The sequence below is a fragment of the Rhodamnia argentea genome, chromosome 1 (genome assembly GCF_020921035.1).
Source record: "Rhodamnia argentea isolate NSW1041297 chromosome 1, ASM2092103v1, whole genome shotgun sequence".
Taxonomy (NCBI): Eukaryota; Viridiplantae; Streptophyta; class Magnoliopsida; order Myrtales; family Myrtaceae; genus Rhodamnia; species Rhodamnia argentea.
Window position 1 is genome coordinate 21,904,358 of NC_063150.1, and position 15,182 is coordinate 21,919,539.

Sequence of the window (15,182 nt, forward strand, 5' to 3'; positions counted from 1 at the left end):
AAAAAAAAACATAAGAGTTCACAGCTTAAAGTGTCTGAGAGGGGAAGTTCCATCAAGGCCATGTTCCTTGAAGTAGACAAGGTAGTCCCTCACTGTGGTTTCTCTATAGCTTGGCGGATTGTCCTCGGACAAGAGCTCCCTAATCGGCCCGAAAAGCTTTGACGACGGCTGGAAGCTTGTGCTGAAAAAGCACGCCACCGATATTCTCGGGCCCGCCGGGTTCGCCACCACTCTGTGCTCCACGCTTTTGAACCTGTCGTTCGTTATAAGCTGAAAGGAAGAAAAAAGAGGGACAGACATCATCAGCATCCACCCCATTATCATGGTGCTGGCGAAGAGCAACAAGTCCCCCAGTCATAATGTATCTCCCCAGATCCCCCAGGACATCGCCTATGTTTTTCACATCAATTTCTGAACGCAGACCGTGCACTCGTAATGCTCGGTCAATACCCTTCGAAACCAACTTCAGGTGCGATTTTCCCCACAGACAACCGATGCGGTGGCGGCGTCGTTGATCAGAGAGGTCGCTTCCAAATTATCAGATGTTTTGCCTAGTATAGCCAAATATAAGAAACATGGTCGAATCGAATAAAACAGCAACAGGACTTGCCTGTAGGAGGTCGCCAACATTGACCACCAGAGCTCCAGGGACAGGAGGGACATCGACCCAGCGATCGTCGTGAAGGACTTGGAGGTCTCCGATGTGGTCTTGCAGGAGCACTGTGAGGAAGTCGTTGTCGGAGTGCTTGCTCGTCCCCATCGTCAGCTCGGGCTGCGGGCATGCCGGGTAGTAGTGGCATATGACCACCAGGCCCTCAGTGCAGTTCATCTCCTGGAGGCGGTCCGGCCTCAGCCCGAGAGACTCGGACAAGAGCTCGAACAGCAGCACGCCTAAGCTCATTACTTGCTTGGAGTAGTCTATCACTATGTCCCTGCAATTTTAGTCATGAAAGTTATTAAGACTAGATCCAACTTATAAATTATAATCTTATTGTTATTTTTTCAGGTTCTTTCAGGTTAAATAGAATTGAATTACATAAAACGAAAAATATAGAACAAAAGTCACCTCAAAGCGGAAAAGGTTATTTTGTCTCTGTGGGAAAACAACATATTTTAACGTCGCAGGTGAAAATGGCATGGTCGCCTCCGGGACCGAAGGCCTCGCCTGGTCACACGCTCACATACCTGCAAACCTCCGGTAGCTCCTCTGGCGACGGCGGGCTCGGCGCCATGTAGCTGAAGAAAGTGTCTCTCCAGTTCGCCACCGATGCTGTGTACAGGTCAAAATTGCTGTTGTACACCACCTTCCTCGTTATGTCCCGTGTGTAAAATACCTTCTTTGCCTCGTTGTCTTGCTCGTAGAACCTCCTCACCCCCTCCTTCATCTCCTCCATCACGGTCGCCGGAACCCCGTGATTCACCACCTGGAAGAACCCCAGCGTCTCCGACGCGCGTCGCATCCTCTCCATCGCCTCCTTCCTCTTGGCCGGGTCTCGTTCGATTCCGCCTAGGTCGATGATCGGGACGCTGAGATTCTCGGAGCTGCTGCCCGATTCGGAGCTCTTTTCGGATGTCTCCTGCGGTCGGATGAAGATTCGGGGGATTTCGGTGATTCCGGCGTCGACGAGGCCTTTGACGCCGGCTTTCGAGTCGTCGAACGCTTTCAGCTCGCTCGCTCCGTCGTAGCTACGTTCGCCGGAGTCGGAGGCCAAATCGATGGTAGTCATTGTTCCTCTCTCTCTCTCTCTCTCCTGCAATTCAATGTCACTGTGAATGTGAAGTTTTGTGAGTTAGGATTATGAATTGAATGTTGTGGAGACGTAGCAACTTCTTTATAGCTGAGAGATGGAGAGAAGAGAACAGTGATATCACATTGGGAGGATTTGACTTTGGAATAATGAGGCCCATAACAATGGAGGGAGAAAGTCATACTTTATGAGCTACCCACTTGCTGGGAAAATGACAACGCCGTTTAATAATGGCTGATTCTTTGGGGGACCAGGCGGCTAGTACACAAGTTTTGCAATTTATGGAAAAGAAATCTGTTAGGATAGAGTTGAACATCGACGGATGATAGGACTATCTGATGTTGTTGTAGCCCTTGGATCAATCATTGCATCATCCTAATGCGTTGCTAACTCAATTCGATCAATTAAGTTTTAGTTTTAGATATCGTCGAGTCATAATGGAAACCTACTGTTTCATAGAAAATCGAAGTGTACATAGATTTTTGCTTTGCGGTTGATTCCGGTTATTGTCATAGAGCGAGTTGAAGGCACGCAAGAATTCCGCTTTTTATCCTTGCTGGCAATATACAAAGTGAAATTTGAAGCTGAACCAAACAGAAATGTTGCCGAAAGTGCAATTTTTTCTCATGGTAGATTAGTGTTTTAACTGTCATACGAATATTCAAGACAGTTTCACGGATAGTATGTTTCTTTCCATTTAAGAGGGGTATGTGTTAATCTTCCTCTCCCTCTGTTTTGTGTTCTTTTTTAAGTTCTGCTTTTGTTTGAGAAGGACCTCGGTTTTTGAGAGTTGTGTTGCTGCTATCAAATGAAGCAATATAAGCGTTAGTTACCAAACAGTGAAGAAAGGCAATCCTGTTCTTTGGTAGTTTTACATCGATGAACCCACGGACAGACTTTTATTTTCAAATTCAAACTTGAAGAAAACCATGTAAAAAGTTGCCCGTGCGCTAACACCATGAAGAGAAATCCCACACCATGAATATCCTTCGCCCATTATCTCTTTATCTTCCTGTTTACAAAGTTTACAGCTTGAAATCGGGAAGGGCGGAAGTTCCATATACGCCTTTGGAAATGTAATTTGCTGTGTAGTTTGGAAGTGTAGTCTCCTTGTAAATCGGTGGGTTGTCTACTGATGTTAATTCCTTGATGGGTCCATACAGCCTCGATGATGGCTGAGGAGTGTGGCCAAAAAAGCACGCCACCGACACTCTTGGGCCTCTCTTGTTTGCCATGACTCGGTGCTAGGACCCTCATTGACCGCTCCCGTGAACAGATCTGCACATACATCTCTCTCGTTTAGACAATTTTGAACCTGTCAATGTGCAGCTAGCATGGTACAACCAAGTTTGGATTAGTCAAATAGCTCTGTTACTATACTTGATGCACAAGGCATTTGGGAATGGTAAATGCAGATTCCTCCTACCAAAGAAAAGTGCAGATTATGAAGACATTATGTTATTGCTACGGGGAAGATGCCATAGTAAATTCTCAAGAGCTCTTTAACTAGCTTAGCATATGAAAAAGTGCAGCAATATGGGCGAGAAGAGGATCGCAGTGTGTCAACCAATCAAAACACGGTTTCGGAGAAGTTTGGAAATGAACAGTGATATCCGGCCAAAGCTACTTACCCGCAGAAGATCTCCGATGTTGATAACTAGTGCTCCAAGAATTGGAGGAACGTGGATCCGCTGGTTCTCATGAAGCACTTGAAGTCCTCCAATTTGATCTTGGAGGAGAATCGTGAGGAAGTCTTTGTCTGATTGCTTTGTCACACCCATGGTCAACTTGGGTTGGGGGCATGGCGGACAGAAGTTGCACATGATCAAGTCTCTCTTTCCACACTCCATCTCCTTCAAGTGATTTGAGCGGTGTCCTAGAGCTTCTTATAAGAGCTCAAACAGGACGAGCCCGGTCTCGTCACATGCTTTGAGTACTCCATCAGCATTTCTCTGCCAAAAAATTTTCGAAGCATCAGAAAACTGAAATAGAGCTGCCTTAAAAGTATGGTTGGATGGATTCCCAGAGAACAACATAAAGTGTGTTGCTATTACGTATCAATTCGAGGGCAAACGCTTGGTGCTGCTATTGCTAAAACGCAAATAAAGGAAAATCAGGTTCAATGTCAATTTAGAAGTGAAACTAATCAATCATTGAGGATCACTTTACCGATCCGTTTCGTTGATTAAGACTCGATGCAAGGTTATCTGCCATGATGTGCAGTGGAACCTAGGCGAGAAACGTCATACGCATTCGGCGGCGGGAATTGCTTTACCCGATCGAACGAAGGACGGGGCACTTTCATTTCCCGAGTTTTCAACCCCTATTCCCACCGTTTTAATGGAAATGTACTTGAATAACTCAAGTTTCATACACTTGCTAGTTTCGCCCCTGATTAAAGGAGGAAAAAAAAGGCTATTTAGTATTATACACTGAAAAGCTGTTACCTTGCACCAATGTGAACTACTTCAATTCTTCCGCGAACTATCTTTAGTGATTCACTTTGCGAATTTGTTCATGAATTTTACCTTTACGAAAGGTGAAAGCGCAAGAGAAGCCATTGGCTCACCTGAAAGCTTCGGGCAACTCTTCGGGCTGGGGAGGCTCCGGTCCCATGGAACAAAATATCTTGTCCCTCCAATCCATGGTTACCGAATTAGAAAGGGCCATGTTGCTGTTGTATATGACCCTCTTCGTAAAATCTCCGGTGTAGAATCCTTTCTTGGCCTCGGTCTCCTGTTAGAACAACCTGCGTGACCCCTCTCCTCTATCACCTCCTCCAAGAGGCTTTCGGGGACCCCATGGTCGATCACCCGGAAGAAACCCCATTTTTCCAGTGCTTGCCCAATATTCCGCACCGGCTCGTGGCAACGGGCAGGCCCACGTTCATGCACCCTAGGTCGATCACTGGGATGTCTAAGCGATCCTTGCTGCAGGCCACGCTATTGGGCGGCCGGATGAAAATCCGGGGCTTTGGCAATCGCAGCATCCACGAGGCCTTTGGATCCAGCCTCCATATCATCGAACGCTCTAAATTCCTTTGCTCGCTCATGTTCGGGATCTGCACTAGTGACCATTGTGTGTGCCTGCTACCGGGTATTACCGTACTTGCGCGAGTTGGGTCTTGATGAAGTTCACTTTACGTGGTTATTTAGTGAGGATATTGGATGTCCGTCATTGTTGATTTAGAGAAGAAGCCCAACACGAGGGACATGAAGGTTGTCGACAAATGAGTTTTCCTTTAAGTGGAAGTTGCCTCAAGATTTATGTCAAACAAACACTCGAAGTTGCAACATAAGAATTCCTTGTTTCTCGACTATGACAGCATTTGTCGCCAAATCCTTGAAAGCACTTGTTAATGATCATATAAATGTATTAATTAAAAACCATAAGTAATTAATTAATTTCCTATCAAGAGAAAACCCAAAATTATTTCCTTCATTCCTTACAAGAGAGTTCTATTTTCTACTTTTATGCAGAAACGTGATTGGTGCACTCTATATCGGAAGAGCTCATAAATTAATAACTAATTATGTAGTGACTAATTAAAGTTGTAGCAATTCCAAAACTGGAATCCTATACGTGAAAGATCATGTAACATATTCCTATTTTCCACATATAAGTTGACCCTTGAGAAAAGAATTATAAACGCAACAATCTAATCAGTCAGCCCTATGTTAACTATCATGACATTAAAGCAAATGTAAAATATCATCAATTTCAGCCGCAAAATTAAGTTAAAATATTCACAATGTTGCAATACTTTTATTTATGTAGTATATGAAAAAAATTCTGGAAACATATGAGTGTGTAACTGATATATTTGAGGCTACTTAGATATGCACCGTTGCGGGATAATATTCGCCGGGTCCCGGCGACCCCCGCCAACTATTCCCCCCACCTTGGCCGACCCTCCTCGGCGAGGGCGGGGCGGTAGCGAGGGCTACAGATGAGCTTACTTGTTTATGAAGTTGCCGCCTTCCTCGAGTGGTCATTATGCTATTAATTCGGAGTGCAATCCACGAAATTTGTTTGGTCAAAATCTGATATGACACTAGCTTTTGAAAGAATATTGCTAGGAGTGTCCTGATATGTTAAATATTCCTTTTCAGGGCGGCATGCTTTGTTCGTAGGAATCCTTGATATTGGCTGAGACGCTCGGATGCATGGTATGGACTGGTTTCAGAGTGGAATCCATATTGGTAGCAGCAGGTAGTACAAGGACTCTTGCACGCTATTCTTTTCCTCTGCTGCAAGTTATGCCATTTCATCTGGTGGATTAACTGAGGATGAAGTAACATTATGATGCCGTTGGACTTGCTATATATTTGTCCCCGAAGTTGATCATCAGGGTCGTCCTTCCCAAAACTTCGGTCCGTGGAAGTATGGGGCTGTCCCCATTTGACTTTCCTGCCTCCATTCCCCCAGGTGGAATACTTGAACATAGATAGCACGAGAATGGTGGGACAACAATTGATGGCCAATCCAAATTACCCATCAGAAGCAGCAATGGGGTCCACATCCAACCCTTTCTCTCAATTAAGGCGACTCCATCTTGCTACTGATGCGGATTTGGAGCCCTCTATGCTCGAGACTCTATTCCAATTGGCCAGTAATCTCAAGTCCATGAGACTCTACACGTTCAACCTAATGAGTCTTTCTCGTGGCATACAGCACCTTTCCTCGCTCCAGGAGCTCAACATTTGTAGTTCTGTAGGAATCGATTTATCGTGCCAAGAAAACGAGCATGGCACCCTATGGCGATTCCTTACGAAGCTACGTGTCCTTAAAATCTCGTATCTTATGGATTTGGTGGCATTGCCCGAGGGGATTCAACATGTCACAGCTCTACAATCTCTCGAAATTCATCACTGTCGGCAACCGAGGAGTTTGCCTGAATGGATTGGAAATTTATCTTTGCTCGAAAAGATTGTATTATCTAACTGTGAAAGTTTAGAGCGTTTGCCATTTGAGATGCGCAACCTCGCACGCTTAAAGGAAATACGAATCTGCAATTGTCCTGCTTTGAAAGAGAGTTGCCTAACAGATGGCCACGAAGATTGGCCAAGGATTGCGCACATTCCAGTTATTGTTTGGGAGGATGGATCGGACGATGGGATATATGGACATGGGTGCAATTACGCTTAAACGAGATTTGTGCCATACCTGCAAGATAATGATCACATCAATCACTCGAGTTAAAAAAAAAAAAATAGAAGATACCCTAATTCACTTGACAAGGTTGGAATCAAAAGTGATTTCGATTGAGAGTCCGAAAGATGCCAAGCTTCTCGCGAGCTGTCCACTCGATGCCCTTGTCAAATTATTCAAATACCACGCGAGAAGTAGATTGAAACATTTTCCTCGTCGCCACAAAGCAATGTCTTGACATTAACTCGCTCGACCGGCCATGGTGGTCACTTGAGGCCAATGAGTTCATGACACCATGTTTTCTGAGCTTGTCCCTCTGATCCTGACGTGATGGGATCGTGCGATCGTGAAGTGGGCCGCTCCAAAGAGACGAGGGCGATAGCAAGAGACATAAAGATAACGCCCCTCTTTCAACATCTCTCTCGCTCCCATGCTGCACCGGCGAAATTGTCTAGAAAGTCATAAAATTATCGCGCTTTTACTAATTCAGTCCTAAAGCTTTTGATTTTTCTCCAGAGGCCTGGGCATCCCTCGTCTTTGCATAGTGACCTCTGTCACAGTCATCAACAAGGCCCCGCGATGGCCGACAAAGGGAAAAGCGGGGGGAAAAAAGTAAACAAGAAAAGGAAAACAGAAGAGAGGGAAATAAATAAATAAAATTATTCAAAAAATAATAAAATTTTACTTTTCATTATCTACGTCGTTGTCGGTCATGTCGCGCCATGTAGAACGACCGGGCATCCACGTCAGCAGTTTCTAGCTAAAATGAGGCGGATCGACCCAATTGGCAAATCGTGAAAAGATTTAGGACTCAATTGTTAAAATTAAAAAGCTTTATAAGACTTGAATTGGCAAAAGTGTAATAAATTTAGGACTTCTTAGGATAATTTTCCCTCTTGATGGGATCGCGATTGTGTGAGCGTGAAGCGAGCCGCTCCAAAGGGATCAGGGAAAACAGATAAAGATAACGGAGCACGACTCCTCTTCTTCTTCGTCTTCTTCTTCTTCTTGCTGTTGAAGATCAGTAGCCGAGAGAGACGCAGCTCGTGAGCATCGAAGGAAGCAGAGAGCAACGTGAGCTTGAGATTCGATTTGTTACGAAAGATTCTGATAAGACTGGTTGATTGTCGTGCCACCAGTTTCGCCTTTTTGTGCTTAAATAATAAAAATAAAAAACAAAAATAAATTATTTTTTTTTAAAGAAGAAGATTAGTTTAGCCGCTTGACTCGATTTGACCCTTGAAATTATTTATTGCCAGTTTCTCTCTCCGTGAAAATTTAAAAACTAGTTTACAAAATTCTAATTTTCTTTTCCACATTTTTTACTACTATTGAATAGTGGCTAGGCCCCACCTTGCCTCTAGGCGGTCGCGATCGGCCGGAGGAAGAATGAGATGAAAAAATAAAAATAAAAAATTTATTAAAAATATCAAATTATCATTAAAAATTATCACGTTAGTGTCGACGGGTCACATTTGGCCAAACGGACTGAATTGACACACCTGCAAGATAATGATAAAAAATGTCAATATATCCCAACTGTCAATTAACAGGTACGAAAAGACACTCGCCTATCAAGTGCTCCTTTCCACTATTAGCGTTCTTTATTAAATAATTTCTCTCCACTATATTCGCAGTGCATATTTATCATGGAAGTGTTTGGCCAATTGTTCCTTGTATTCTCACTTTCATTAGAACACGAAGTGACTTATAACTTCCTCATCAACTCTTATATATCATTTTAAGTATGGGAGAGTCATGAAAGAATTCTTTGTAGATCCACTTATGAATTATTACCTCTATTGATAGTTTATGGTTTTTTTTTCATAAAAAATAAAAATATATTTAACGAAAGTTCACCGTCGCAGGTGGAAGTGGCGTCCTTGCTATTGAAGGCCTTGTCTGAACACATGCTCACACACCCGCAAACTTCTGGCGACGGCGGGCTTGGCACCATGTAGCAGAGGAAAGTGTCCCTCCGGTTCGCCACCAACGCCGTGTACAGGTTGAAATTGCTTTTGTACACCACCTTCCTCGTTATGTCGCGCATGTAGAACACTACCTTTGCCTCATCGTCTTGGTCGTAGAACTTCCTCACCCTCCCCTTTATCTCCTCCATCACGGCTGCTGGAACTCCGTGATTCACCACCTGGAAGAACGCCGGCGTTTCCGATGTGCATTGCATCCTCTCGATCGCCTCCTTCCTCTTGGCTTGGTCACGGACGATTCCGCCGAGATTTTGAGAGCCCCCCGTCTATTTGGAGCTGCCTCGGGATGTCTTGTGCAGTGGGATGAAGAAATTCTTGGGATTTTGGTGATTTGGGCGCCAACAAGGCCTTTTATGCCAGCTTTCGAGTCATCGCTCGCTCTGTCATACCTGTCCTTGCCGGAGTCGGATGCCAAATCGATGGTCAACATTGTTTCTCTCTCTCTTTCTCTCTACTCTAGTTCAATTTCGTTGTGAATCTGAATTCGTTCATGATGAGTTTGTATTATGAATTGAGTCTTATGGAGACATTGCAATACATGATGTGAGCAGCTTCTTTGTAGACGAGAGATGCAGAGAAGAGAACAGGATCACATTGGGAGGTTCCCTTTGACTATAGAATTATGAGGTTCATAAAAATGGAAGGAGAAAGTCATTGCTTATGAGCTACAACTTGCTTAGAAAATGACAATGATGTTTAATAATGGCTGATTCTTTGGGGGACGGGGCGTATAGTACACAAGTTCTGCTATTTATGGGAAAAAAAATCCAATTAGGATTTGTCTATGCAGACTCGATTGGCTCAACTAGGTTTCGGATACGTCACGTCTTAATTGAAAACTACTGTTTCATTGAAAATCTAGGAAGCGTACATAGATTTATGCCTTGCAATGGATTCTGGTTATTGTGGTTGAACGAAGTTGGAGGCGAGCAACAGTCCCACTTTTTATTCTAGCCGCCAATTTACAAATTGGAACTCGAAACCGAACCAAACCGAAATGTTCCCGAGCACGCAAATTTTCTCGTGGTAGATTGGTAGATTTGTTGTAATAACTATCGTACGAGTATTGGGCACATTTTCATCTAACGGTAACATATTTCTTTCGATATTGGAGCGGTATGTGTCAATCTTCCTCTCCCTCTATTTTGAGCTCTCTTTTTGGTTCTACCTTTGTTTAGAGAATGGTCATCTTTTCTAGGGTTGTCTTGGTGCTCAAAGTTCTATCTATTGAAGCGATATAAGCATCGGTGACCGAGCAATGAAGCAAGGCAATCCTGTTCTATTGTGGTTTTACATAGATGAACAGATGGACAGACTTTTATCTTTGAATACAAACATCAATAAATCACCTAAAACATTCGCAGTCCACAGCTGGAAGTGCAATGGGCAGTGTAGTTTGAGGGCGTAGTCTCCTTGTAGATTGGTGGGTTGTCTGCTGATGTTAATTTCTTGATGGGTCCAGACAGCCATGAAGATGGATGAGGAGTGTCGCCCAAGAAGCACGCCACCGAAACTCCATGACTAGGTGCTCGACACTCTAGAGTCGGTCGTTTGTTATGAACTGCGAATACAACAATTAATGAACCAGTTTTCGGTCCGTCGGTTCACAGGTCAGAAAGGAAGGAATCTAATTTCTACGAACTAATGTGATTACAATCTTGATGTTTATGAGTGCAAAAATTGCAGAATATCCAGGACCCGCATTGACCGCTCCTATGAAAGCAATTGGTTTCAACATACATCTGTCTCATTAGACAATTTTGGACCCATCAATGTGAGGCTAGCATGATCTAAGTAAGTTAGAATCAAGTATGGATTAGTCGGATAGCTCTGTTAGGATACTTGATGCACAAGCCATTTGGGAATGGTAAACACGGATTTGCATTATCAAAGAAAAGTGCAGCTTGTGTAGACATAATGTCATTGCTAAGGAAGATGCCATGGTAATTTTCAACTAACTTAGCATATGAGAAAGTACAAGAATGACGGTGAGAAGAGAGTCGCAGTGGGTCGACCCATCAAAACACGGTTTCAGAAAAGTTCGGAGATGAACAATGATATCCGGCCGAAGCTACATACCTGCAAAAGATCTTTGATGTGGATCACTAGTAGTCCAGGTATTGGAGGAAAGTCGATCCACTGGTTCTCATGAAGCACTTGAAGTCCTCCAATTTGTTCTTGGAGGAGAATTGCAAGGAAGTCATTGTCTGAATACTTTGTCTCACCTAGGGTCAAGGCGGGCACATGATCTTGTGTCCTTTTCTGCACTCCATCTCCTTCAAGTGATCCGGGTGGAACAGAGTCCTAGGGCTTCTGATGAGAGCTCAAACGGATGAGAGCCGATCTCATCACATGCTTTGAGTATTCCATCAGCATTTCTCCGCCTGATTCCTAGAGAATACAACAAAGGGTGTTGATATTCTGTATCAACTCGAGTGCAAAAGCTCGGTAGTTGCTACTGCCGGAATGCGAATAAAGTCAACAATCGACGAACATCCATTTTTCCATCCAAAAAGAGCAGAATGACCATCTCCGACGTTCTCATCGGTGAAAATGATCAATCATTGAGGATCATCTTATTGATTGATCTCATTGATTGAGACCAGATGCAAGAAATATGCTATAACGTGGAGTGAATTTAGGGGGGGAAACTTTGTACGGATTCAACGGTAGCAATTGCCTTGGCGGATGAACGAAGAACCAGACGCTGTCATTTCGTGAGTGTTCAACACATATTTTGGCCAATTCAATGGAAAAGTAAGCAGATACCTCAAGCTTCACACTTTGTTAGTTTGGCACTTGATTTGTTGAAGAAAACTAAGAAGGCCATAAAGAATCAAACTACATGACCAGTTGATTGCATGGGAGGAGCGCAACGTGATTAGGTTAATCGCATAGGCTGTGCAATTGGCATGGGAATATTCTAAGCATAAACGGCCCAAAATACTGGAGATTTGGTCCTAGGCTACTTTATTGACTCAATCCTCTATTCCAAAAAGGACGATGCAGGGCGTTGCCCCCGTTGATTTAAAAAAGAAAATCAATTAGTTATGCCATGTTAAGTACACACTCTTTCTAACCACAAAAAAGAAAAAAAGAAAGAGAAGTTGCTTAATATGTCGGGAACTAAATTTTATTTCATTAATGTATGCACAAGGTACGAAATGTTGCCGCTTTTATTTTCATGTAATGCAACGAGAAGTATAGTGCATGCAAAATCGTGTCGTTTTGTTTTCCCGCGGTCTTCTCTCGACCGACGTGGGTCCATCGAGCACCTGACTAGAATGGGTAGGGATCGGTCAGGCTGAAAAAAAAAAAAAAAATTAGACGTGCACGGAGGAGAGAAGGGAGGCGTCTATGAACTTGATAGTATCGAGCCCAAATACAAAACCAAAGGCTTTGTGGTTGCATGAGGCCCAAAAGGAGGAGTGATATTTCTCCGTTTTGTCACTTGTAGGCCCATATTTTCCTGAATCATTCCCATTGGCTTAATATTTAGAATTAATACAAAGAGTTGAAGTTTCGAGTAGCCAACAATTCTAAGAACTTCAAAAACAAAGAGCAAAGAGTCAATGTAAATCTCCCAATTGGGCCACATCTTCGTTTTTCTGTTCATCACCTAATCGTTTGAATACATGCAGAATCTCTGGAACTACCAAATTGGTTCGATTATTGGTAAATGATTCATCAGTCTGTCCGGAGAATTGTCCAAAAAACTCCGAAATGTATCACACCTTGGCCAACTCAATGGGAAAATATTGGAAATCTAATTACTCGATATCTCGTCGTATTAAGTGTATCTACTAAGAATCTCCTAACCAATACCCGCACCAAAAGGCATTTTACTGGCGATCTCTCATAATCTTCTGCTCATCGACTTTAGGATTACGTAAACGATCTTGGGCTTTCGCTTGGAAATTGCTCTCAGGACGCGATCAAAGGCTTTTTCGATACTATTTCATATTCAGACGAAAGTGAAAAAAAGGAAAGTAGAAAATTTGCTCTTGAACAAGACAGGCCAACCTGTTTTTTTGACCCGTGGGCATTTGGTCTTTCCTGTTTTCTTTCTTTAGGCCCCTTTTTTTGGGGACCCCACGCGTCTTTGACACCATATACCATTCACATGCTTGTCTTCCTTATTAGTCAAATACCATCGGCACTACCAAACCATCGTCTCAGAACAAAACCATTCCCCATTTTCCCCGAGAACCGCCCACATTTTGTGCCTTGGGTAAAACACCAAATTGTTATGATAAAAGTAAAAGCTACACTATTTCACTATTAAAAAAAATCATAAAAAAAATTTTAAACTACGCCCACTTTGACACATTTATTCCAAACTTTTTTATTAACAAAAAAAGTCATAAACTTGTATCCATATAACATACTTACTCAAATTTATATCAATGTAACACATAAATTTCAAATGTATAGGCATGTGACATATTTATATCTAAATTATATTTTGAGATAAATTTGTCACACGGATACAAGTTTAAGGTTTTCGGTGTCATAAAAATTTTTTTGAGATAAAGGTATGGTACTAATATTTGGAGTAGATGTGTTTTATAGGTACAAACTTGAAATTTTTTGTGTCACCCAGAAATTCACGAAACTTGTGGAATCTCTCTTATGCATTTTTGTGCAAGTTTTGATACATAAACAAACGAAACAAAAGTCTACCATTTAAACATATAAATGACACAACGAAGCTAGTGTTGTCGTTTCATATATTTCCATATGTTCATTTGGGGAATATGGAGATGCCTTTGAAATTTGTAATACGAAAATGATTGTTAGTTGACTAAAACAAATCTTGAAGTCGTTGCCCTAGTGGCCTTACCCAACGCAAAATTACAAGTAATGACAGTGGACCCAAGTAATTGATGTAATAAAATAGACTTGGTTAATCGACCTTGACTTGGAAAAGTGTTGAGCCGTTGGCTTTCCTTTTCACTTCAAGAAGTCTTTTTCTGTGCTTGCTTAGTCGTTGCGTTTTACACGTAATCCGGTGGCAATTCTGTCTTGGTACGGCATGGAGTCGTCCCACATGATCTGACTTTACTATCATTCATGCACCAGCAGGCAGCGACTAACGTTTATGTTGATGTCCTCTTTGGCCACGCCCACGACATTATTAATGTAGCTAAAATCAGACGGGGAAAAAGAAAGAAAAGGCCGTAATAGCTATGTTTCCACTATAATTAAATCACTACTATACTGGTCTCTAGACCCGTGCTATGCACGCCTGAAAAGGACACGTGGAGTGAATTACGGGAAATAATATTTCTAGAAGTATGCTTGATCGTTATGAGAATAAGAGATGTTCGTAATATGAAAATAAGAGAATTATGGGTCTCTTAAAATAAACGGGAAATCCGACCATAACAAAAATAAATGGAAAAAGTTTTAGTTCGATTAAAGTGGAAAAACAAATGAAAACTTTTTCAAAAGAACGAGAAGATAAATGTTGATCATGGAGAGTGCCACACTTTAGTCATCCATTGAAGGTGCTTTAGTGTACCACTTTACATCTATTGAATAACATAGATTTACTCTAATTTAGGTCGATAATGAGACATATTTGAATTTATAAGCTTAACTCTAAGCTCTAATTATGATTTCTTTCTTTGATCAAGCTCATCATGAATTTCATTATGGGACGCTCATGTTCTTACTCGTTTTCTTTAATTTTTTTGACGTATCTAACAGCAAGTCTGACGGGGTCTAGGTTTGTCTTTTGGGTGAAAATTTGGACATTTCACGAAACACTTGTCTCGTGAGTAAAAGCTAGGGCTTTTTTGGGGAAAAGGCCTATGAATAAAAATGTTAATTTGAACTAGACTAATGCTTTGACCAAAAAAAAGGAAATGGAAAAGGAAAAAGAACTAAGAGTAATGCAACTATCTGTAGCAAAATTCAAGTTTGTTCCGCGCGTGTTGCGTGGGGCAATAGACTCTTTGGGCACCGACCCACTCTCAAGACAAATAATTTCGTGAAAAATCAATATGTGATTACCTTTGTTAGAAAAGCAACACAAATGTTAAGACATGTTAGTCTCCTCTGGGTTTACCATAAGCTTTTTGAGACTCATATCTTCTTTGTTAACTCTATCACTCGGCGGCAGAGGATTTTGTGGCTTAGATAGCTCAATATAAATAGATAGGTTGCGTAAAAAATGGTCCGACTGAAATTAACCCATTTATATTCAATACAATTCTAGCGACCCGTGCCTGTGCCCCCGACCCCACCCAACTCATATCCAATTCATTGTGTATTATCAAAACACATCCAT

General features: G+C 42.2%; 2 protein-coding genes across 2 annotated transcripts in view; one reads left to right on the forward strand and one right to left on the reverse strand.

Annotated features, from left to right (window-relative positions):
- LOC125314691 (putative disease resistance protein RGA3) overlaps positions 1-15,182 on the forward strand; it is a 104,658-nt gene that overhangs the window by 83,137 nt on the left and 6,339 nt on the right. The window lies entirely within an intron of this gene.
- LOC125316405 (1-aminocyclopropane-1-carboxylate oxidase homolog 1-like) overlaps positions 1-15,182 on the reverse strand; it is a 23,621-nt gene continuing 8,439 nt past the window's right edge. The window contains exons 2-4 of the mRNA XM_048284701.1: positions 1,186-1,751; positions 611-932; positions 1-270 (exon numbers count right to left, since the gene is read on the reverse strand). Of these exons, the coding sequence (XP_048140658.1) occupies positions 19-270; positions 611-932; positions 1,186-1,727 (1,116 nt within the window). The 5' untranslated portion in view covers positions 1,728-1,751 and the 3' untranslated portion in view covers positions 1-18. The remainder of the gene's footprint in view (positions 271-610; positions 933-1,185; positions 1,752-15,182) is intronic.